A 25,543-nucleotide genomic window follows, 5' to 3' on the forward strand; every position below is an offset into this window, starting at 1 on the left:
GAAATATTGTTGGCCTTTTGTGACAAAAACAAAAAAAGCTAGAGGTGCCTTAGAAATTTTATTGGTAAAAAAAAAAGAATGAAATACAACTGTCAATGTTTGTGTTACAGACTCTAATTTTGCGACAAAACAAATACAGATTAATTTAAATTTCTTTAAGTTATAGCTATGCTTTTAGGAAACTGTTGTCTAAAGTTAACCAAAAGCACCATTAAGACAAATACAAAATACATGCACTTTGTTTTACACTTCCCATGTACTGTCTAGAAGCACATTCCATGTACCTTTCAAAAAATTTTTATAGGGGACCTATTATGCTTGTGTCCAGCTGCATATTATAATACTTGGACTCTAGAGTAGCTTTGAGTGATTCACAGTTCAAAATAATCCTTATTTATCTTGTATTCATCCATTTCCTTTAATAAAACCCTCTCTTTTTAGTCAACTTTCTTCTGATTGGGTGCCATTTGCGAATACAAGGTTTGTCCCTTAGATGACCATATTAGGATATCCCCTCTCAGTGAATATTACAAAGAGCCGAAGATGGAAAAACACACTAAAACGTAAGTGTTTAGTGCAGTGTGAAGCAGGATTTCTGGCTTCATTAATTGAAAACTTTTCCATGTTTAATATGAGCACCCACCATTGTAGCATTATATATGTGATAGAAAACAAGGAAAAGCATAATAGGCCCACTTTAATAGTGGTTTCCACAACATTTCCTTGACTTTGCATTACTTTGATTTGACAACTAACTATTAGAGCCCACTCTGAGTTATGAAGGATCATGTGAAGATAGACGATCTGGTCAACTTTTGATAAAACATGTAGAATATTTACAGTTTAGGAACCTTGAAGAAAAACAAAAATTCCAAATAACTTAAAGCTTTTCAATCTGTATACAATGATGTCAGAAAGCACTCCTAAATAGTGACTTTCTTTCCACCGTAAATGACATAAAGTGCCACGTTCCTCATATAAAAATATACTCTTCAAAATGTTTTGTAAGTTATATAAAGCCTAAATAAACATTTCTGAATACATTAAGGGTTCTGTCCAAAAATAGCTTTGAGGCCTTTGATCCTCACATACCCTCTTCCGTGTGGTTGGGGTACATGCCATCCACCCAGGCAGGCCTAAACCGCGCTGGAAGGCCTTGTGTAAGCACAGACCATGAATGTGGAATTCCACGTCTCTGCCGTTCATGGGAATGCTGGATGTATCTGAACCTGATTGCACCTCTATAGAGTTCCAATGAGGCTTACATGGTTTTCACAGAAGTCAAGAGCCTTCCAAAAACAAAACAGTGAACACAGTCAAGACGAGGTGCCGTTCAAACTGACAAGTACGGTGCTTAAAAGTACTTCATGTGTATTTTTCTGCCTCTTTGGTTCTTGGCGTAGGAAAGCATCGGCGGTGTATGTCCATGACCCAACAGCTCCCCAAAGTAACCAATGTCTCATGACATAAAAAAAGAAAACATAACCACGTGAGTGCAAAAAAAGAGAATAAAGCACTAGTAAGTTGCCCTTTATGGGAGGAAAAAATGGAAAAAGATTATTTTTGCTGTTTAGTTGCTGTAATTGAGCTTCCATATGACAAAACCATTGTGGCCTGCATGAAATGGAGAGAGAGAAAAAATGCCAGAGCACGTGAATTTGCTAACCATCCTCTAAGTGTGAAAAATATTTTGACATAAATAATTCATTTTCAGTGTTCAAACCGAATACAGTGTAGAGTTGAACGCATTCTGCTGCAATCTTACTTCATAGTATTTCCAGTTAGCGTGTTCCAGATGTTTTCCAAGATCCAACAGTCGTTTTTTCTACTTCTGTGGAACATCTGTAGGATACGTCACTGATATTATCTTAAAAATCCTTTCACTTGCAACATATTTGTCTCATGTCACTTTCACTCTAGCATGCAAGCAGTTACGTGTCTTAAATATTTATGTCTGTTGCACCCAAACAAATTCCACTTTGTTTTCCATTCCAGATGGGATGTCAGAATGTGCAAAATGTAATAAATACCTCCAAAATTCTTCACTTGAAATTCCAGCTTCTCATATTCCCTTCCCTTGTACCCTTGTCCCTTTTCCCTTCCTTTCTTGGTACCCTGCCTCATTGTTTCCTCACTTGCAAGTAAAAACCTCTGATTTCTCACTGCATGTGTTGCACTTGACGAAACAGCACCAGTGAAACTTGCAGTTGCACTGCCAGACTCGCGTGTAGTGGTGTGTGTTGTGACCCCGACCACAGCACATCACGTTACAGCCGTCTGCGAGGCTCGAGGTGCCGTTGCACAGTCTTCCTCTTGTCCCCGTGCTTCCTGTGGCCCTGTCCTCTTCGCAATAGTTGGGAGAGCGCTCCAGGTACACCAGGTCTGTGTCTGTGGGCTTTTGGTAGCCTCGAGCCTGTTTGAGACGCAGGAAGGAGGGTTGGCGTAGCCGCGTGGCTCGGACTGGCTCTACTTGAACTGCATCGCTGTAGCGTTCCTTCAGCAGGTTACCGATCTCTCTGAAATTTGGCAGGGTGATCCAACAGGTCTTAGTAGTACAGGAACCAGATACACCATGACACTTGCACTCTAGCTTCATTCTCTCCTCCAGGATCTGAGCGCATAGAGAGTAGAGATTAGGTTGGTACACATTAATCATGGTGGTTAAAAGCCTAATCAGTAGGATAAATAGATACATGATAAACTAACTATAGTATTATACAGTATTATAGTTAAAGCTGATTATACCCAATATTAATTCATGGTCAATAAAAGACACTTGCACCTCTTGTCCTCACCTTACCTTGTATTTTTACGTTAAGCAGAATGCTATTCCTGTGATTAAGAATAAAACTTGGCAAAGAACTTAAGAAAGTATTTTGAAAACACAGGTCTTACAATAGAAACTCAAGGCAATAAAATTTAATTACACCTGAGATTGCTGACACACAAGAAATCTCATGATCATGAGAACAAACTGAGTAAATCTGTGACTTCTAGTTGGCCTAACTGCTGGAACATGCCCCACTCAAAATAAATTAAGGGAACATTTGGTCATGAAAGTCAGTTAAACTTCATGGATATAAACTTGTCCATTTAGGAAGCAAAAACCATTCTGATTCTTAATTTAATCTGTTTTAGTGCCAATGAAAGTGACAACAGGTGCACTGAAGAGCCAAGAAGACAGTTGCCACAAAGGGAATGGTTTTGTAGGTGCTGGCCACAGACCACTCCTCTCTCCTCATTCCACCTGACTGAATTTTCTTCAATTTTGGCTACTGCTAGTGTCCTTGGTGGTGCTTGGTGCTGCTGGTATATAACAACCCAACCCATTCAGGGATGATCCATCCAAGAAGGGTTGCTGTATTTCCCAGCACACTCTCAACAATGTGGAGGAGACACCAGGAGATAGACCGTTATGCGAGGAGAGCTGGACACGGTTGTGTAAGAACATCAACGCACTACCAGGTCTGGTATCTGCTCCTTTGTATGAAGAGGTGCAGGAAGTTCACTGACAGAGCCCCACAACAAGAACATGAAAGCTATTTATGCATGTTTTTCTGAGCAATCACTGTCACACTGAGCACAGGTGACAGATGCAGAAGAGTATGGAAATGGTGTGGCAAACGTTACGCTGCCTGCAACATCATATACAGGGATGAGGATAAGGAGACAACAATGGTCTGTGGGCATCACCTACAAAACCATTCCGTTTTCGAGAATCGTCTCCACATGTTATCACTTTGAATGAATTTATCTGCTTTGATTAAAATCAAAGTGGTTCATGCTTCCTAACTGAAAGTTTAACTGATTTTTGTGTTATACTATGATAATGAAGTGTTCCCTTAATTCTTTTTTTTTAGCAGTGTAGCTCTGCAGAGTCTCTTAATGTTGAAGCTATGGGCTGTCTGTCTACTTGGCTGCTTTATGGCTTCTTATAGAGTAGAATTGCCAAAGGAATTGAAAAATGGGTTGGAAAAACATGGAGAAAGATCAGTAACCGACTCAAAAGCAGTCAAAACACAGCTGCAGCACTAATCAAGAGTAACAGAGCCAGCCATAGTGCCACTGACCTCCTGAAATGTCACCACAGACCATAGTCTGTAGACTAGTGAAAATCTGAGAGGTAATTTTTGAGCCTCTGCTTATCTTATCAGTGAAAGTCAGAGTTTGTGTGACAGCTGAGACAGTGCGAAAGGACGGTGCAAGCTCTAAGGATGACTTCCAACAAAGGCAAAGGAAAAAATCAAAGGTCCTGCTTGTCTTCCACACAAAAATTCGTTTTAGGAGAGCAGTTTTTGGTCAGATGAAGCCAGATACATTTATTTGCCTTAGATAGTTTCCAATGTGTTTGGCGCAAACTCATCCGGGACCCCCACACCAGCAGTGAAGCTCGAAGGTGATACGGGGCTGAATGAACGCAAAGGAGGTTGAAGAGATGACATTTATAGATTGGGCCATGGCTACCCGTGGAAATCCCAAAATACCGGCTGACAAAATGACTGGCAGAAGACGAATATTCCAGCATGATTATCATCCAAAGCACACAAAAGTTTCTAAAGGAAGGAAAACTCAAAACTATGACCAAGCCAACTATATTGCCTGATTGGAATCCAGCAGAACACCAACAGCTGAAAGAAATGTCTCTGAAGAACGGCACAGCATCTCTTCAGAAATCTGTGTGACACCGATATTCTTCATGCCAAAGAGGATTGAATCTCTTATTAAAAGTTGCTTCATTGGTTTCCTGTGTTTTGAGTAGAATCAGCCTGTTTTTAATTTCACATAAGAACAAACACTTGACCATTCAACTTAGAAGTAAGCAGCTAGTACAAGGTCATCATTTTGAATAATTTGACATTTAATTGGCGTTGCGCGGGGGTGTACACACTTCTGTGTGTTGCAAATGGTCATTTTAAATTTGCAGGTCCATTGCTTAAAATGCCTAATAGCATTCGCTCAGCCTTCAAGTCTGTCTGTTCTGGTGAGCTGGGTTTTCTGTGGGCACTTCAACTTTCAGCACAGCAACATATAGGCCAACTTTATGTCAAAACCTGGGGAAAATAACTCATACCCCCGAACTGTAGTCTCTAATTAACTTTACCTTTGCTGAGACCACAGAATGGCGTGACAGCCCGAGAAAACTGACCAGAGCTGTTGTGCAACCATGCATGTATAGAGTTACATTGTGGTTTGAGCCAGATTTATATTATATTGCCATACAAATATTTTCAGATGACAAAATTGACAGGTGACTGTTTGCCTTGGTGACTGAGCTGTATTTTGTTTTCGATGCATTTTCAATGTGAGATGACTTAAAGCTCATAATTACATCATGTTGTAACTTGTTTGTCTACAGCTCTGGTCTTAAGAGAAACTCTGTCTTTCCCCTCGTGGTTATCGCATTTTTGGAAGTCCCTCCGGTTGGTTCAGTGTTTGTGGTGGCGCAGAAGTGTGGTCTTTGGTGCTGCCGCTGAGAAAGGAGGCGGGGGATAATATCCTCAACTCTGACTTAATGCCTAGTAATTCAGGGAATGGGCTGTAGGCCTGTGGCACAGCTCCATTTGGGAGTCGTCCTTACCAACCCTCACGTTTTATGTCACGCATCGTTTAATTATTAGCTTTATTGTTTGGTTGAGTTTTATGATCATGTGTTACCTTTCGCCCTGCCTCATTGTTGTGCAGGTTCATCAGCCTCCGGGCGTTTTTCTTGATCTCGCGGGCGTCCATGAAACGCCGCGAAAACTCCACGCCGTATTTGACATCAGCCGAGCAGCCTCCCCATTTCCAGCCCTCCTCCTGGTCATGGTAGCCCTGCTTGTCCTGGTCACAACCGCACTGGCTCAGATTGCCTTGGCTACACGCTGCGGTTACTGCGTGGGCAACTCCAGCGGCTGTGATGGCATAAGTGAATGCTGCTTCCCTGCTGCCTGAAGAAATAGAATCATGTTAAAATACTGAATTCCTTGTTATTCCATGACAAATTATTAGAAGTTGATTCCAGGTAGTTTTTGCTGGGTCTCCCAATATTAGGTTCATAGAGATGCTGATGCACGTGAAGGAGGCCATCATTAGTATGAAAAAACAGACCTATCAGAGAGACAGCAGAAACTTTAGGAGTGGCCAAATCAACAACCTGGTTCACTCTTAAAAAGAATTAATGCACTGGCCAGTTCAGCAACACCAAAACAACCACAGAAGAAAACTGAAATATATGTTTACATGGTCAAGAAAAACCTCTTCACAACAAAGTCAAGAACAGGTGGACCTGTTGCTGTTGTCAAAGTCTACAGTCAAGAGATGCAAAAATCTAAGAATCAGAGCGTTTACACTAAGGTGCAGATTGGTTAGGAAGACCAGATTAGACTTTCCCAGAAAACATCAAAAGAAACCTGCAGAGTTCTGGAAAAGAAATCATTGGACAAATGAAACCAAGATGAATTTGTACCAGAATGATGGGAGGAGAAAAGTATGCAGAAGGAAAGGAACAGCTCATGATCGAAGCGTACCACACTATCTATCAAACATGGTGGAGGCATTGTTATGATATACTGCAAAAGCAACCCAAGAGTTTCTCCAGGAAAAGAGATGGGATATTCTTCCATGGGCAAATCAGTCACCTGATCTTAATGCAGTGGAACATACCTTTCAGCTCATGAGGACACAACTGTAGGCATTTTTAACATTTCCACTTGAAAAACTGAATTGAACTGAGCATTGAAAGATTTAACAGACACTCTGCAAGAGGAATGAAGCCCTACAATACTATATTCATTTTTATCAAGGCAGCAACCTGACAAGATGTCAGAAAGACATCATCTTCTGTCTTTCTGACATATTTTCAAATGCTTTTAGCAAAAAGTGTTACTATCAGGAAAAAGTTGGGCTTAAAGACAATATAGCATTCAGCATTTCTGGACTGTGGCCCATGTTTGTAAGCTTAAAGGCTTTTGTCTTGACCCATTGAAAGTCACTTCAGATGTACTGATTCCTTGACATTACCATGTCACTCCTTTTAGCTAATTAGCCCTCTGCTCAGTTAGAGGTTATGCAGACCTTTGGTAGAATTACCATAAGGTCACCAAACCGCTGAAGATCTATTTTCTCGAGATACCTTAAAGCTTCAAGGATTCCTCCTATTAGGCTTCCAAGGGGTAAAGAGTTAAATCAGGACCTCTCCAAAACTAGCGTTCTTTTTTGAAAAAAAAAAAAAAATCATTTGAAAACACATTTTATGTTTTTGGCTTTTAAACTAGGCTGAATATTTGGCATTTGCATTTACTTGTCTTGTTTTAACTTTTCCTTTTTATTATTATTTTATTCTCTTTTAGCTGTGAAGTCTGTCCGAAGGTCCGTCCAAGTAAAGCTTGGTCACCATGCATGCTTTGTAATGTCCTTCTTCTTTTTTTAATGATTTGATTTGACTTGACGTCAAATAACACGCTAGGCAAAAATAAAAGAAAACACTTCTGTGTGGGCAGACAAAAGGCCTTTCAATTTTATGGGGTTACCCCAGCAGCCAAACATTTGTTGCATTTCACGACAAGTTCTGTAGTCCCTCGTTTCCAGCTTTCCGGAAAAGGCAAAAGCCCTCAAAATGTATTGAAGTGCAAAGCTGGGTTGCTGCTCTTTGGCTTTAGAGAAAAAAATATTCACTGCTTTAAGGACATGATTAAATATGAAAGAGAGCAGTGGTGTATAACAGTTTGAACTCTATTAGGTCTAACTGTACTGCCATCTAACTGCAATTCCAGTATTTGTTAATGTCTTCCTTAAATTGACTGTAAGACGCAAATTAATGAGCCTAAGTGTAAAGGCACAGTTTCATAACTCCATCCTTTCTCCGTAAGCCTTGTTTCATGCTCCATCGCTGATCTGCACAGTTAGTCGGTAACTGCTGAAGCAGTGATCACCATGGTGAAGAAAACACAAGTGACATCTACTGGCTGACTGGAGGAGCTTTTTTTTTTCTTTAAAGATCAGCATTCGCAGTTACTTTGCTTAATGTTTTTCATCAATGGGATTTCTCACGCAGCTCAAGTGTCATTCTGTCTCTGTCTTAGGCGGTCCGCATCATTCCAGCAAATGATACTGCTGTGTGTTGCATGTTGAAATAATCTGTGGCCAGGCTCGACTGAGATGTGCCCATTTCCAAGCTTTTTGTGTGTCACCAATTGAACTTCAGAATAAACACGTTGATATTTATGGGGTGGGGGAGGGGGGCAGAAAGGGGATGGATTTATTGGCACAGAAGCTGGTAACAGGATATCCTCGCTCTCCAATCAGGATAATGCCGGGCCTCCGTTCTTCTGAGCAGCCCCAGAGTATTAATCCATGGCGTCTCTGGTGGAGGCGATTCTAATGGCGCGCCTCCAACCTGACAAACTCGCTCTTGCAAACCATCAGGCCTGCGGTTCGCTCGTTCCATAACTCAAAACAAACTCTTTAGTCGTCTCTCATCAGGCTGAATCTGCGACCCATTCGGATATATTGTATGGTTGAGTCTTTCTCCAAGCATCAGGCGCATTCAATAGCCAAACAGCCATCTCTTCGCACTATGATTTGTTTTGATTGTACAGCAGTGCATGCAGGGTTCCATTGTTGCCATCCAGCTGCTGGAGCTGACTTCAATTAGTGGTTTTGCATGAATTTTGCTGGTCTTTCTCAACATTTAATGAGTTCACAGGCCCAGCAGGTCAATCAAATAAAGTGGTGGATGGCACATTGGCCACATGAGAGGGGGCTAAGACCCGGGCTCACATTTTTGTCTTTAAGACTAAAGAAAATGGGTAAGAATCAGGTGACAGATGTGTGTGATTTTACAAGAAATTATTTTACAACCCCCCCTCCCCCCAAAAAACTTGGAAAGCTCACACATTTGTTGCAGCCTGCTAACTAGTTTACTTCTAATTAAAATAAAGTCTTTTCATTGTTCCTCATGGAAAGGGTGCGAGGATCAAAGTAAGGTCTAGAGCGTCTCTCTGAGTCTCGTTCACACACCACAAAAGAAAAGAGACATTTCCTCTGACAAAAGAAATAAAGCGATCCAGACGTCTCGTCTGCCCGTCTCCCATGTTGAAGAAAGTGATTGCTCCCAGAGCTGCTAGATTAAACGTGCATCCAAACCCACAGCGAGACCGCAACAAAACAGCTCCGACTACAATGTGATTTACATGAGAGGTTCACATTAGGAGCAAACACGCTTCTGTGAGGAATAAAACTGGGAAGAATGTGGACTAAAAGCGGGGAGGTGTGTTCATTTCTGTGTTTATGCATTGCTTTCAGAGATGGACCTAAAGCGAGGCTTCACAGAGAAAGTCTTTGCCCCATTAACCACGATGTATGGCAAGCAGAGTCGCTTAAATCCCCTTTGGGTATACTAGCAAAGCCGTTAGAGTTGGAGTTTGTTCATTCATTGTTCTCGCGTGTGGAGCTCCAAACAGAAATGCCTTCATCAGTGCTCCAACTTTTTCCTCACAGCGCTGACAATAGTGACAGGACGTTCAAAGGCAACATGAGAAGAATGAGAAGAGATTCTCGTGCCAAGAAGAATGGCTTCGTCTACACGCTGATGTTCAACTTTCAGTGATGGGAAATCTCGGCTCGGCTTGGTTTGAACAGTCCACCTGTTATCACATCTACGATTTCCACCTGTTGGACCTTATTTAATTTAATCAAACTGTTGTAAAATGTTAGCCAATAAACTTTCTTCTGTCACCATTTTACTCACAATAGGTCATATTATATTAAATATTGTCAATCTGTACTTGATACTATGTCAGTATCTCAAACACCCCTGTCTCGTCCTTGAAGCTGTTCAATCTCAACCTACTTTTCACATATTCTACGATCTACAAGCAGCAACCTCCGTGGTAGAACTGGAAGTGTAAAACACTGCTGTTCCTCTAATGGCCACTAGGGGCTGACTCCTAAAGGTACTCATGGTGCGTTCCTGAATAAGTCGGAAATTATGATTTGGAAATTTTTTGTGGAAAACCCCCTCAACTTGGATTTCCCATTCAGAAAAGTTGTTGCAGACCAACATAGCAATAAACATAAACAGTAGAAAAACAGTAAACTTCTCATCTGTACTACAACTGTTCTGTATTTTTGACTCAGTAAATAAGCATTTTCAGAGCACTCAGGCTCTATCCATGAATGTGTTTTGTAACAAAAGTGTAAAAAAAAATATGTATTATCCAGTATTGCTAGTAATACCTGCATGGCTCTACCTTGCTAAGAACCAAAACAAATGCTGTTTTTCCTGTCTTTTTCTGGAATGCGCTAACTCTGGAGTGATGTCACTCCCAAGTTTTGACATTCGAGTGCCGAGATATCTAGAACGCATACATCAGTCCATGCTGACTCAGTTTTGAAATAACCAGCATTAAAGATGAAATTAACAATGTTTAGAGCATGGTATGAAACACGGATTAAGTCTCTAAAGCTAAATTTCCTCTTCATAACAACTGTAGGAGGGCTGAATTTTTCCTAACTCACCTGTTTGGATTTTTTTAAGACTTAAAATTTGGGACATGGCCTCTTTGATTGAAATGAGCATTGACACACCTCTGCTAAGTTACTGAGCTGAGATTCTTGGTGTGTTTGCACTAATGGTGTATACATAATTTCCTTAGGCATTATTAAAGGATTCTGATTATCTTGGATTAATTGACAAACTATTTTGGCCAGCTGTGATGTCTATCTCATGAAATATTTTTTTGCTTCAGTGTTAGAAATTTAAATTCTAGCATATGTTAGTTAGCACAGATTTAGCAGGTACGTATAGCAGTATATTTTGTGGCTGTAGCTTGCTAACCAAGTGTGCTAGCATTAGCTGATAATTTATTTCTTGACTTGCTTGTCTTTATGTAGTCCCCTCCGGCTCAAAAAACCCAACATGGTGCAAGCAAAACAAAAACGTGTCTACAATCTTTAGGTAACCATGCAGTGGTTGCCTCCATCTTTCACATACAGTCTATGTGTCTGTACAGAGAAAAACTGTTAATACTTCTTGTAGAAGCTGACTTTCAACCAGACTGACCTACTCTCAGCTCTTGTCCAAACACGGTCCTCTCTCCCAGGGCTGAGCAGTTCCACCGGCCGTAGCGGAACTGGTACTGGCATTCGTTGATGCCCAGCTGGGCACCTTCACCAATGATGATGATGGCATCGGGGCGACTCTGACAAAGGGCTCTCTGACGTGGGGCCAGTCCAGGTATCTTGTTGCAGATGATGTTGGCACCCAGAGCTACCACAGAAGACAACGCCCTAGGCAGAGAGTAATGGGGCTTAATGAGAGAGAACAACAGAAATTATGGAACTAAAATCTGAGTGAAATCAGAAAGGTTTGAATTTTGCCCCCAACTTAAACCTTGCTTGGGTATCAAGATGTTATTGTCAAGAGGTGAAATGGGTACATTTGTCAAGATAACTAAACAAAAACATAAGTCTTATCATGTTTGATTTAATGGACTCTCATATAGACATAAGAAAGTGCAGTATTTAATTAGAAAACTGGTTTTCAAATTCAGTACATTTCTGTCCACCTCTCTTTCTCTCTATTATATAAAACATGAACCAGCACAGCTACTTTAAGGCTTCAGAACCTGCCCTTAATATGAATGAGAGGCATGTATGGTGCAGCAATCATTCTCTCTGTGAGGGTCTGGGTCTTTTAATGCTGTAAGAAAAGAGCTCATTACATAGGCCTGGGCCTGTGGGCAAAGCGTGGAGTAATCCAAAAATGAGGCTTTTCCATATGCTGCTTTCCAATTATGGCCCTTGTCTAACGAGGTGCTTCTATGACAAAGTGGTTCTGGTGTAATGTGTAAATCCACGAGGGCAGGTTATCTCATCAGCTGCGCACACACTAGGACGTGCACAAATCTTGCCGATTAAATATTGGCTACATGCATACACTCATGCGAATTCATTCAATCTTTATGACTCAATATGAGACGGAAAATGACACACGTGGCCATATGTTGAAGGAAAAATCCACAGCTCTTGTTCCATGGCAGTCTATGATGGGATAAAATGAAATTAATTGAACGACACAAATCACACATTTCCTCCCCATGTTTCCAGTATATTGAGTGACTGGATAGTCCAAGTTTCATTTTCCCCACTTTCTAAAATAAATCTTTGCCACACCAGAACGAGATGCAAGCACGAGTCGATGTTCTTCATTTTGCAAAGCCAAATGCTGAGTTAAAAATAATAATCATAATAATTTAAAAAAAAAAAAAACAGCTGTAATAAACACCTGCACTAAAAACAAAACAACTTCGCTCTCTGTTAGTCCAATTTCCTTGTGCGTAATTGGCTAATTTGCGCACAAGGCACTACTACCTGCTGGAGAAATTACACGTGTTTATTCAGAAGAAACCTACAGGTAGCTACCGCTGGTGAGGATGAGGAAGATCTGTGGGTAGTAGACGGACAGCAGCGCACTGCGAGATGAGATGATGAGCATGGTTGCGCATTGAACACAGCTTGATTTGCTCGCTTGGCTTTAAGAAAAAAAAGGAGAAGAAGAATTGAGAACAAATGTATCCTTTTTTTTTAGAGTCCACGCAAATGCAGAGCGGTTCTCCTTCTTTAGCTAACGAAACCGTGGCTGTCGGCGGCTGTTCCCAGCTCCGCTATCCGTGTGTTGTTGGAGATGGGAGTCTGCATCCCTCGGCCGATGTGCGCTCTGCCACCTGGACTGAAAGCTGGCTAGGTGTTAAAGGCGAGAGAGAGGAGAGAGGGTGGGGAGGGGAGGGGAGGGGAGGGGGGAGGCAGATGGGGTTCCGGATGTCCGGATGCGTCTCCAAAAGTGAGACTGTTATAGTATTTGGAGGGGAGAGAGACGGTGGCCTTTTTTCCCCGGTGCACCAGCCCCCGGGATGAGGCTGCACACCCTGCATCCTTCTGTGTCCCACCCCCTACACACCTCCTACCCACGTCCACTCCTCTCCCACCCCGCTCTCTTTCTCGCGTTTTTTTTTAAATATATTTTTTTAAGTTTTTTTTTTTTTGTGGCCGTCGATCGTTAAATGTGTTTCTCGTTATTCCTTTTGCCCTCCCCCCCCCCTTGTGCTCGGACCCGTGACCACTGCAGGGTTACAATTAAGTCCAGCACATCCAAAACTCAACCAGTAATATTCTTAACTCTGAAAAACAACAATGCCAGTGAATAACTGCATATTTGAATTACCCAAAATTGGTTTCAGTGTTTTAAAAATAATAATCTTCTGGGTTTTTGGCAGTGTATATAGATATATATATATTTATTCTTATTTTTTTATTTATTTATTTTTTGGAATGGCTTTTTAGCGACTGTCTGTGGGTATCACCAAACAAATGGCTTTAATAACCATTACTTGCACTCCCAAAGACCACTGCTTAACTCTTGGAGTTCCAGTTTCTCTCAGCTGGCTGCTGTTTGCTGAAATGCTTCAGATTTGCAGTGTCTTCAAGCTTCCAGCTTATGTGTTGTGGCTGTACCCTCCGACAACACGCCCTCATGTGGTGACATGAAGGAACAATGTCACTCAGCTACATAACCGGTGCCAGAATGCACAGGAGTTGGTGTAGCATCTGCAGAGTTACAGAGAACTGCTGTAACTGTTTAACAAAAGAGGTTTATAGATTAGTTTTCAGTGTGGGCAAGCAGAACATAAAGATACTGATTAATCGGGACAATTTTCTTTGTGGTGAACGCAGGCAGGACTGCAAACAAGGGCAAACACTTGTACTTCAAAGTGCTGTGAAAACAAAGGGAGCTGCATCTACCTTTAAAAGATCTTCACCAGCACTCGGGTTAGGCTTTATAGGTCTGTCTCACAGAGTGGACGAAGAGGAGGAAAAAGGATAAAGTCCATATTTTCCTGGCTTGCTGACATTTTGCAGGCCGAAATGGAGCCTTTCAAAGATTTACTTGAACTGATGAAATGACCACAAGGAGATAATATTGATAGAAATTTGTTACCGAACGGGGTATCAATCATGTGAACAAAACTAAGTGGAATAATTGAGGGTATTTTTGTGGAAATGAACCGCTTAATTTAAATTCCCTGTGGCAACCGGCGAAAGATAGCAGTGATTCAAATAAAATACCTTTCATTCCTTGGCTCGTGTCAGATGGGCCTGATGGTTGTGCCCACTCAGACTGTGTGTGTGTGTGTAACTTTAGCTGCAGGCAGATATAATGTAGCTACATGCAGCCTTTCCTGTAAACTGGACCTTTATGTGTATGTGTTCAACACTTTTTCCCTGTCTCATGCTCCCTTGCCCTCTCTCTTTCTGTCTAAATAATCCCCCTAAAACCACAATTTCCAAAGCCAAGATAGCACTTACACAGCATGCACTCAGTGTCCTGGCGCTCGCGCGGCGATATCTGTTTCTTTTCATATTTCTGAGCAGAAGGCGAGGTGAACGGGGAGACACGGGAAGCACGGGGCCACGCAGGAATTCCTCATCCACTGCTGAAGCTCGAGTTTGTGATGTCAGCGACTCGAAATCAGACATAATTTGGTGCGATTGTGTCAAGAATTTGACAGGAGCTGATTTTGTGGAATTGTTCGCGTTATTTACGATGAGCAGCGGGTCTGGAAGTCAGGCGGGGAGGGAACAGCGGAGGGCTCGAACTGGAAGCAGGCCCGAAAAGTCCACATTATTCATAGTGTCTGCAGGGCTCTGAGGGATTTTGGGCCTTTCTTTTCCTTAAACCCCCAATCCTAGATGTCAATGAAACAATATTGTAAAATATAATATTAAACATTTGACAATTCATCTTCTCATCAATTCACATAGGATCACACTCAGAGCACCAAATTCATGTGAAACTGCTTCACAGTCACCATAGCAGTCTGAGTTGACTCAGTGTAGCCAGTCTTATCCTTAATGTCTTTCTGAGCTTCATCCCCAGCATTAAAACATCACCGAAAGCTCTCTATTTATATATCACCTCCACCAGACATGTGACATCCATTCCTTCAGAGGATGAAATGTTTCCCTGCCTTAACTTTGCCTTTCAGAGCATTTCATTCTGCTCCTTGTGTGCTACATTTCTCACTCTAACTTAAAAGTAAACTCTATAGAAGAAGGTACTTTTTCTAATGAAATGTAAACTATAGGTGGGTAAAGATGTCTACATTTTCTACTTCATGAAGATAGTTAGGTTGCAAGTTTTTCCTCATCTTTTTTATAAGTCACAGAAAGTGATAGTGTGATGGTTTAGCCCAGCAGGGAGGAAAGTGGTGTATTGATTTATTTCTAGACATTTTGGATGGCTTAGCAATCATCCAAAGTATGTGTCCACCATCTTTTCTGTTTCTGAAGGGAGCTATTGCTGTCTGAAAGATCTTCTGCCCACTATAATGAACCCTGTGTGTTATTTTACATCCAATAAGCTGTTTGTTGGTGTTGTCGCTCATATAGACAGTGTATTAGTTGATAAATTGTGCATCTATTGTACTGTGGCTCTGGATATTGGGCATTGATTGCTATTATTTTTTAAAGTGGTATTTTGGGGATTTTTTGTGACAATGACTGTTCAAAGTGACAATAAGAGAAGCATAAAATATCTCAGCTTCTATTAAAAAAACATCTTTGCTTTGTGTTGTATACATAAAATCCTCCATGACTTTCTTTTAATAAATGTACTGCTGTGCTGAAGCCAGGGACCCACTCCCACCGGATAATAGTGAGGAGGAGCAGATCCCCAGTGGAGGTCTGCCTGGAGGCCTAACCCTACTAACACTTCTTTCTTCTTAGAAAAATCAAGGTGTACCTAAACTATGTGTTCATTCTTGTACCTACCATGAATCCAAGTTTATATTTAAGCTTCGTAGCTTTCCAGGAACTATAAAAATACAGCTACGGGACATTTTTAGACTGTGTGACACATCATCATGAGGCCACAAATCAATCCCATGATTAGTATTATTACTCTGACATTGTACATTTTTTGATGATGCCAACATCGTGACAGTGCGGGGGGTGGGAAGGTAGGTTGGGTAAAATACTGACTTGCTCTCAGTGCTCCACCGGAGTGTGAATGAATGTTAGATAGCAAGGCGTTGGACACATTAGAAAGTGATTTTGTGAATGTGTGTGTAAATGGGTGAATGAGACAGTTCGTAATAACCCCTTTGTGTAGGAAAGCGCTACACTGGAGCCAAACCCTTTACCATTTACTTTGAACACTGATTGCCTGGATAAATGGGAAAAGCCCCAAAGATGAGAACACCCCTTGCTTACTCGGGCAGTACACCGACAAAATTTGAAGTAGATCAGATGAATGGTTCTCAAGAAAACCGATAAAAGCATTTACGTGCAGTTAGATTGATTAGATCGTCATTCCTGTATACAATTTTGATGCTGAAATGAGTCAGCAGGTGCAGAATGAAACTATACATGGTGGAGCTGAGTGCCACAGACACACTGCTGGTTTGGGGATTTGTTAATAGTAGGAAAAAATATAGACTTATGCCAGCCTTATATGTTAAATGTGACATTTGAGCTTATAGGAAAAGACAGGCATCAAAGGGCTTGGTTCAGCATATGGCATGTGTCTCTGATCTGCTAAGACAAACTGATGGGTTCAATTTGTTTTGCTCAGACAAGTACATATGGGCCATTTTAACTCACTGCTACGTGCAACTCGAGTGACTTTAAAGCTTAACCGCAATATCAGAGGCATTGTTTAGACCCTAATACTGCAAGACAAACACATGGTGCTTATATGTGTAATGGGGTAAGACGCATGCTGGAATGCACAAAAGATCTGAGTTGCGGTTGGTGAAATGAATATGACCCCCTGCACTGTGAAGGGTTTTCAGAGATAAAAAAGGCACAGCCAGGCCTGGGGGTGAAGAAGCAAAAGAGTTTTTATGACACAGCTACAAGAAACTACTTTGTAATCAAATCTAATTTACACCGTCCCGAGTATCCCCCAAAACCCGACAGCTGACAGGAGGGGAAATTGTTTCCACGTTGACGGGCGACATTTCTACTTTTTCACGCAGTCGTTGCCTTCGAAGCATCTTGAACCTTTTTCCAGAGCAGATTATGGCAGGGCTGTATTTTTTAACGGTGCCATGAGGGACATAAACGCCTTCAGAAATGATCTCTTTTATGTGAAGAAGATTTATGGGTTTTTTGGGTGCGCAAATACACATTTCAAGCTGTAAACATGTTGCAGATGTGGAGGGAAAGGATAGATGGCGGGAAGGGTTTCAAATTCACCACCATGAGCAGCTAAAAGGGGGAGAATTTTATCCGTATGAGTTTATAATTCCAAGAAACAAGAGACTAACAGGTTCTTTTTTAAAATCTTCTTATTTTTATTTCAAAATTAGTAATTGCTTGGAATCGCTGCAACGCTGCTGTCAAACCGGCTTATTCCACCAAGATTTTTGCAACAATCTGCTCGCTAATGATTGAAGTGGAAGCTTTATGTACTTTTATGCTGTAGCAATCATGCAGCGTTTTTATCCCAAAGTATTTATTCATGGATGGATGGATGGATGGATGGTATTTATTGTACTTCTACTTGTTTTGTCCCCCCCCCCCAAGACTTTTCCCCTTTTTCCGTTTTCAAATGGCTTCTTCCATCTGTCCTTACTCAGCTGGAGCTGCAGAGGGAGACAAAGGACCAGAGAAGCTCTCACTTCAGGTCAAACCTCTCTGGCTTGGGTCAAACTTGTCCTCTTCCCACCAGCACTCTGGTCTTTCACGCAGTTAAAAAAGCAGATCCCCTACTTTTTGATATAGAACAAACTTTACTTTAACCACTGTTTCCTTATTTCGCTGCAGTACTGTCGGTCCCCCCACTGTTTAGATTCTAATGAACATTAAGCAACGCGCAGCTGAGAAAATTCCTCTTTCTGATTCTGCCGATATTGTTTCACGTGTCCGGTGATTATTCAGCGAGCCTGGTGTGGTTCAGTGGCACTAGTAATGTTGTGTGTGTCTGACATCCTCAAGGGGGCTCTTTACTCCCTTGTTTCAACGGCGTACATCCACCCCCATCATCCCCACCACCCCTCAGTCGTTCCACCATCTTGGTTCCTGCCATCAGAATTTCAAAATTTAACGGTCGTGTTTGTTTGTGCGCCTTTAGTGAACATATATTCCACTTCTTGCAAAGTTCTTTTCCCCCCCTGCCAAGCACACAAATGCAAACACTTTTTGACAAAATTTAAATATTTGTGCACTCTATTTAACCATCAGCTAAAGGAGCAAAGACCTGGAATTTAGTAAAATATATCGCAAATTAAAAGAGCAGTGTGTGTGTGTGTGTGTGTGTGTGTGTGTGTGGAGCCACCTTCACCAAAACTTTGGTTTACTTGTTCCTCTCAGATAGAAACACGAGCCTGTTATTAGTAATTGACAGTGGGATTTGGTTTCTATCGGATCTGCTGGTGTCTACAGCAGCTACACAAACAAACTGAATTCACACAAAGTGCTCTCTGAATGCAGACTCCAGCTGCCCTGCAGTTCCATACAGTGGCATTTTGCAACTTTGTATCTCCTAAACAATTATGCTTATTAGTATGATTTTTTCAAATCCATGAACATCCACAGAAAAATAAGCAAGGACAAAAAAAATTAAAGAAAAAAAGGCGGAGGTCATACGGGGTTTGTCTTCCCTCTCTGTGTAATCCGAGGTTCAAATCCCATCTGCTGCCTTCTGTGTGGCTGTCTTTTGATGGCGATCAGACTCAAACGAGGAACCCAAAACTACAGTCTCACATCCACCTAGTGACTTTCAGCTAATAGCATGTCATTTAATTTTCCTCGCTGTCTGTATTTCGACAAGATTCACCAGTCACGAGTCGCCTGGGATGAGGCATATTAATAGCTTAATATTTTCATGATTTTTTTGTGTGATTATAGAGCACTTTTTAAGATTAATTCTGCATGATCAATATGCTGCTAGCAGGGCATCAAGTAAGAGTTTTCCTCAATAACCGGCTAATTACTGCTTTTTTATAGTGGATTAGAAAGTTGTTGTATAGCTGGAATATTCTAATATGCTTTGTTCATTTTCCACTTAAAAGGGTGGGTGTGCTACAAGTGTCGAAATTTTTCCTTGGTGGGTGGGGTATTTTGTGTAACAAAACAAAAAACTGCATGTGTTAACATTATCCAAATGAGTCCAGATTAAGTGTTTTTAATTCAGAACATGTTCATTCAGTAGTTATTGTTCATTTCAGTACTACTACTAAATTATTCCCCACACCCTTAAAACATCATCAGCATGAGCTTGAAATGCTGCTACAAGGCAGGATGGATCCGAGCTTTCATGTTGTTAATGTCAAATTCTGACACTACCGTCTGACTCCTGCAGCAAAAATCGAGACACACCATGCAACATTTGTCCATTATCGGTGAGCTCAGGCAAACTGTGGCCTCAGTTTTATGTTGTTAGCTGACAGGAGTGGTCCTCTGCTGCTGTAGCCCATCTGCTTTAAGGTTTGATATGTTGTGTGCTCAGAAATGCTCTTCTGCACACCTTGGTTGTAACAGGTGGTTATCTGAGTGACTGTTACCTTCTTATCAGCTTGAAGCAGTCTGGTCATTCTCCTCTAACTTCTTCCGTCAACCAGCTATTTTCTCACAGACGATATTATCTCTTTTTTCGGACCACTCTCCCTAAACCCCGGAGATGGTTGTGTGGGACAGTAACCCATCAACACTAGCCCGTCTGCCACCACACCAACAACCATGCTACATCCAAAGCCACTTAAAATACCTTTCTTTCCCATTCTGATGCTCAGTTTTTCAGCATTCCATCTTGACCACGTCTACATACCTAAATGCAACGAGTTGCTGCCAAGTGACTGGCTGATTAGATTTTTTCAGTTAACGATCAGAGTGTGTGTAACCTTGACAAAGCAGAGCTAGCAAAATGCCAATAGCTTGTCTAGTGTGGGCTGTGGGATTGATTGCTAGCTGTTGTTGGACATGGAAACTAAGAGTTCGGCCATACAATCCCAGGTCTTTATGGCACTACTTTCACTTGTCACACTCTAGCTAAAAATAAAAAAAGAATGCATCACCATGCGGCTCTATTCAAAAATATGACTTTGAAATGTAATTAGTGACCAAGCTGATTTCTTAAAGAAGCAGAGCACTAAAATAGCTTAAAAGAAAACTGTCAACGTCCGTAGACGGCAGTTCATAGATGAACAGCTTCCAGGTCTGCAGAGGTGCTTTACATGTGCATTCTTTCTAAATGTCAGCCCTCGGCTTCCTTGTTCTACAACCTCTACAAATCACTTTCCTGATAAGTTTGTGGTTTTAATCATTACTTTTAAACCTTACTGAATACACCCAGTTTCTTTTTTAAAAAATTGTAAATTATGGTCTCATTATAGTCCAAAGGAGGATAAAGCAGGGCGTGCATTAGGGCGGGTCTACTGTGTCTACTGTGTGTTTCTCAGCCAGATTCTCCCTTCACTCGTCATGTGTTGTTTCAAAATACTAAAATGGTATTTTGAAAGAAGATGTGATGGCAGAGCAAACTTTCAGCTTGAGGCTTCACAACAGGACCTCAGTAACCACTGGGTGATGTCATAGTGGGTAGGTCCATCTTTTATATATAGTCTATGTAAAAGCTCTGGCCCAAAAAAATGCAAAAATCCATAATTCAGAGTTCTTTATTAAGAGCCAACTAATATTGATGTTAATAATCAGGTAGTTAATGATGAACACCTGTACTGATGACCTTTACATAAAGTGTTACCATGTATACGCCTTCTATATAGGAGGAAATATATGAGAAGTGTAATTTTTTTTTTAAAGGAAACTTGGTTAATGATGGTATTAACAGCATGAACGGTGATGTGAACGCTCACTCGCATCAGCAGACCTGTAATTCCAGCGCAGCTGTGTGATCCAGTACAACTTGATTTGATCTGTGAGTAATTCATGTGTGAAGAATTATTGCACTGGGGCTCTGGGAATCAAACATGTGTTATACTTCTGTAAGTTTCTATTCCCTTGAAAATACTTGGCCCTTAATGGGTTGGGTCTGACTGTTGAAACACACTAGAAATCGCTCCCACTCTCTTTCTCTTCCTCTTGCACTCTCTCTCAGGCGCACACACAAACACACACAAAAAAAACAACGCACAAATTGATACAACCGCAACCTCTTAACCGGTTTTAGCAGGCCCTATTAGCTCAAATCAGAGAAAGTCAAGAAAAAAAACGTCTTTTGTAAGAGTCACATCGTGTTAGTGCTGACCTTGCTGATTGAGTTTGCTCACAATCACATGGGTCAAGGCTGGGGTCAAGCTCATGGATCATTTAGTTTAATGGCTGTTTCCTGCCTGCTCAAATGTACGTGCCATATTGTAGGAAACAGGCAGAATGTAATGCAGCATGCAGCTATATTATTTACAGGACATAATGCAGAGAGGGGTGGGGGCACGGTGATGGTTGTGGGGGTTAGAAAGTATAAAGAGAGGAAAGAAAGGAATACCGAGGAGTGCAGAGAGAAAGCAAAAAGCAACAGCAAGAAACAGAAAACCAGAGGGGAAGAAAGAGATGGTGACAAAGGCAGAGGGAGGAACTCTACTAATTTTGTGGCCTGTCTGTGTCACTAGCACCCTGTTGGGACGACAGATGTGCGGATGATGTCATGTAGAAAGGGGATAGGGCGGGAGGGTGGAGCGACAGGGGCGCGGGAGGACAGTCGACAGGCGGAGCCTCGATCTGAGAGAAAGGGAAGGGTGAGGGGGGTGGGGGGGAGCGAGAAGGAGCCGGACTGTGGCAATCTTGCATTGCCCCGCAGTCACGCAATTATTCATTTCACAAGATGTAGTTTACAGAGAGACTCCAAACAAAAACTCAAACTGCTTCTTAACGGCTCTCGCTGTTAGCTCAAAGTGCTTACACGACTACGAACCGCTCCGGTAGAGCGAGAAAAACAAACGAAACAAAAAAAATTCAAAAATGTTTGTCATGCTATCGTCAGGTTTGCGCTGCAGAGTGCAGCGAATGTGCTGAACCGGTGGTTTTACTTGCAGGACCTCTCACAAAGCGCAGCCTCTCCAAACCACACAGGCCATTGGAGCTATAATTTACTTAGTGCAGTCATTGCCGAAGTTTACCCTCCCATCCCCTGACCAGCCACAGCATAAGAACCCAATTGTTCTCGTGGTCTGCAGCGACAATGGCTGTTTGTGGTCATCCAGAGAAAAAGAAAAGTGAGAAAGAGAAAGGGATTCAAGAGGGGAGAAAGCAGAGCCGTGCGATCCAGTAATTTGTACCGTTCACTGCTAAAGATATAGTCAGGGTCAAGCTCAGAGAGAGAGAGGGGTCAGGGTGACCGCCGAGCCCTGCTGGGATCGCCTCAAGGACACGATTTTCCCAACCAGCTCCCATGCTTTAACCCATCCAAGCCCCCTAGAACAGTTAGGACTGTGCGAGCGACTTTAGCAGCAAGCCTACCAGCCTCCTCTGCCCCCCACCTGTGCCCTTTCAGGCCAATTGTGCTGGCACGGCAGAGGGAGAAATTGAATGAATTAGGCAGTTGGATGTAGCCTAATGGTCGTACTGCACAAATGCAGCCATTCCTGGCATTGTTATGTGTTCGAGTGAGACTGAGAGGGATTGTGCTCCTCGGTCCAGTGCAGGAAAAGCAGCTAATAAGTGACACAACCTGTGGGAATCAGCTCAAACCGAAAAAGAGGACTGAGGCAGTTCTTTTCTCCGTTTTTGGAGACGTTATTGATGAGGAGGGAAGGTACAGCTGTGGATTTAAAGCGACATCATGTGAAAGTTTTAGTGCCTCCTGGTTAAGAAGCGACTGCTTGAAAGCCAAATAAAAAGATCCTGTCCTCTCCTCGTAAAGTAGCGCCGGCTACTGGAGTGTGGCCCCTGCCCCCTGACACAGGCCACATGCACAATGTGAACACAGTGCCGCTTTTCAATAAGATACACTCAGGCCTAGAGTTACACACGGCAGCTGCAGCCCACTGCTGTCCTGCTCTCTCTCGGGGAACTGACTATGACCTGAGCTTGAGGACACCCTTGGCCCTCCTGGTAATCATTGACCTGTTACCTGTGGCAACTAAGCCACAACGAACAGTACGACCACAGGACTGCTGATAGCGAGGCGATAACCTGGGCGTGTGGATAACAGCGCAGGCATGCGTGCTCACGCTTTTTTTTCTAAAGGAGTTAGATTACATATTTATATATATTGCGCTGAATTATCAGCGTCACGGTTATCCCAGTAAGCCCCAGAAAATCCCTAACTCCTGTTCATTATCTCCTTAAACAGGGCGTTACTGTAAAAACAAGTATGTTCATCCAAGCTTTACTGCATACACAAAACTTTATACTTTGTGAATACCAAGCACAAAGGCAGCGGAGACTTTTTGACCCTTGATTCTGACTCCAATCTTTGAACTTGTGCCAAGTGCCGATCAGACACCAGCTTTCCTGCCAAATTAAAATCTGTCGCACTCAAAGAGTTAAAGTAGTCAAAGAGTTGGGTTGCTGTGGCACTAAAGTCTGCCACCAGAGTGACTCGATTTTCACTTTTACAACTGCACCATGAGATGATGTGCCGTGTATTATCCATTTGGTGCGCGTGCCGAAGTGGGCCGTTGAGGAGTTTATCAAACTTCCTACACTCAGCGTGCTAATCTCAAAAGAGCTTTTTTGCTCCCATGAGCTAAAGAAACTAAAGATGGTGAAGGGGAAGGAGGTCATGATTGGCGTGCCCCGGTTTGAGTGGTGTGATCGATCATGTCTCAAGTGTTTTTCATGGTACTAGGTGGGGTGTGGCACTGCACTGCAGTACGTTTGAGGCTGGGAGTGGGGGGGTGGGGGCCAGGCCAGGGGTACCATCCAAGGAGAGGAAGGAGCAGTGAGAGGAGGGTAGGTGGGGGAGGGAGGGAGAGACAGAGACAGACAGCAGTTTGGTCCTTGACAAAGCCTCCTCCCACTTTTTTTCCACACCTCCTCCGAACTTGCTCCTTCCTCCTCTTCCCTCTCTGTGGCTGCTGTCTTTGGGTACTCCATGCAGAATGGTCTGTGTCTGAGAGCAGTGGCCTGAAATAAAACTAAGAGGGGCCTTGGGCGGTGGAGAATGCTAGCTTTGTCTCAGCTGCTATCCACACTGTCTGGAGACGTGGTTAGGGAAAGGGCTCAAAGAGAGGGTCTGATTGCAAATTAGAAGTGCCAAATAGAGCACCCTGGCCAGCTCCACTAGATTCAACACTGTTTTCCACATCTCATCTCCTCACCCGTCCTCCTCGGACACGTTGCCGGTTCGATTTTATGAAAAAGTCTCGTAAAAGAAGGTTAATGGCGGGACTCGGTGCTTTTTTTCTCGTCAATACTTTTCACCTAATTGATGCGAGTGAGTGTTCAAATTCAGTCAAATGAAACATTGATGAGTACTGAGTGCAAAAGTCCATTTGGGTGTAAAGTTTTGGATGATAAGTGCCAAATACGACATCTGCAGCAAATCCAACAGTGACATTAACATCTCCTAATATTTGTTTTACCTGAAGCCGTGTCTCACTTTATTATTATTGGAGCTTTTTTTTTCTTCCCAGGCAAAGGAAACGTGGGGATTTTATAAGTTTTAGGTCCACTTCTGAGGGAAAAAAGAGACACAAAAGATAATTAATAATTAAATATATTTCCTGTTGAAGGTATTTTATATTTTCAGCATATTCATTTACAAAATTTAAGGAACTGTGAAAACATTTCTAAAGGTGCAAAGAAAAAAAAAGTTCAAAAGTGCCTTATGAAAAATGCTTTTCTACAAAGAAAGGACATGGTGAAATAATAAAATACAGCATACTTACATTACACAATAACTTTACACTTCTGTGCTGACCAAAATTACTAATATATTATATTACAAGGAATATGTTTATTAACATCTAAGAAATTTAAATAACAGGGTTGGATGTGTGTGTATGAGAACAAATATGAGTCTGAGCCCTACATAAGAATTTGATGTTTCTTTGCTTACATAAAATAATATATTTAGCAATTACTATCGCCTATGTGTGTTAATAAAATAATATCATCTCTATAATATATATATATATTAGTTACAAACATCACAACTGTAAGTATAAATATTACCCTATATTTTTATATTGGCTTGAGTTAATAAAAGTTTACACACAGCCTTTATTTATGAACTATTGCAGCTTTAAATAGGTATGTGTTTGTCTTAATAATATGAACTCATGTCACCTTCTAATCCCAGTAAGCTATAGCCTACATACTCAGGCCATAGGCAGCTGAGCTGTAACATCTCTCTCTCTCACACACACACACTCCTAATCCTATAGTATGCCTCCATGCTCGTGAATATAGATGTTCTGTACACTTGTAAATACAGGTTTACTTGCACTCATTGCACACTCTGCAAGTTCACAGTGTGATGCTGCAGTGCTAATGTGCACAGAGCTTAGAAAAAACAACTAACACACAAGCAGTGGTTTGATCACGAACTGAGGGACAAACATGCTTCTGTTCAACTTCTGTTACTAGTGTTAAGTTTTTTCCC

At 41.9% G+C, this 25,543-nt stretch overlaps 1 protein-coding gene across 1 annotated transcript; it reads right to left on the reverse strand.

The window, feature by feature from the left end:
• Positions 1-77: 77 nt before the first annotated feature.
• Positions 78-12,591, reverse strand: wnt7ba (wingless-type MMTV integration site family, member 7Ba). The gene is made up of 4 exons (XM_031750594.2): positions 12,393-12,591; positions 11,042-11,268; positions 5,656-5,927; positions 78-2,611 (listed from the first exon to the last, which is right to left on the reverse strand). The coding sequence occupies exons 1-4, from the start codon at positions 12,473-12,475 to the stop codon at positions 2,132-2,134; spliced, it is 1,062 nt and encodes a 353-aa protein (XP_031606454.1). The 5' UTR covers positions 12,476-12,591; the 3' UTR covers positions 78-2,131.
• Positions 12,592-25,543: the final 12,952 nt, after the last annotated feature.

This window comes from Oreochromis aureus, linkage group 17, assembly GCF_013358895.1.
Source record: "Oreochromis aureus strain Israel breed Guangdong linkage group 17, ZZ_aureus, whole genome shotgun sequence".
Classification (NCBI taxonomy): Eukaryota; Metazoa; Chordata; class Actinopteri; order Cichliformes; family Cichlidae; genus Oreochromis; species Oreochromis aureus.

What these genes read in the sequence shown, in the direction of transcription:
- wnt7ba (XM_031750594.2), bottom strand. Translation starts at nt 12,475, where the DNA reads ATGCTCATCATCTCATCTCGCAGTGCGCTGCTGTCCGTCTACTACCCA. An exon ending in CTCACCAGCGGTAGCTACCT is followed by an intron (nt 11,269 to 12,392) that starts GTAGGTTTCTTC and finishes CTCTCTGCCTAG; the next exon opens with GGCGTTGTCTTCTGTGGTAG. An exon ending in TGGACAAGAGCTGAGAGTAG is followed by an intron (nt 5,928 to 11,041) that starts GTCAGTCTGGTT and finishes CTATTTCTTCAG; the next exon opens with GCAGCAGGGAAGCAGCATTC.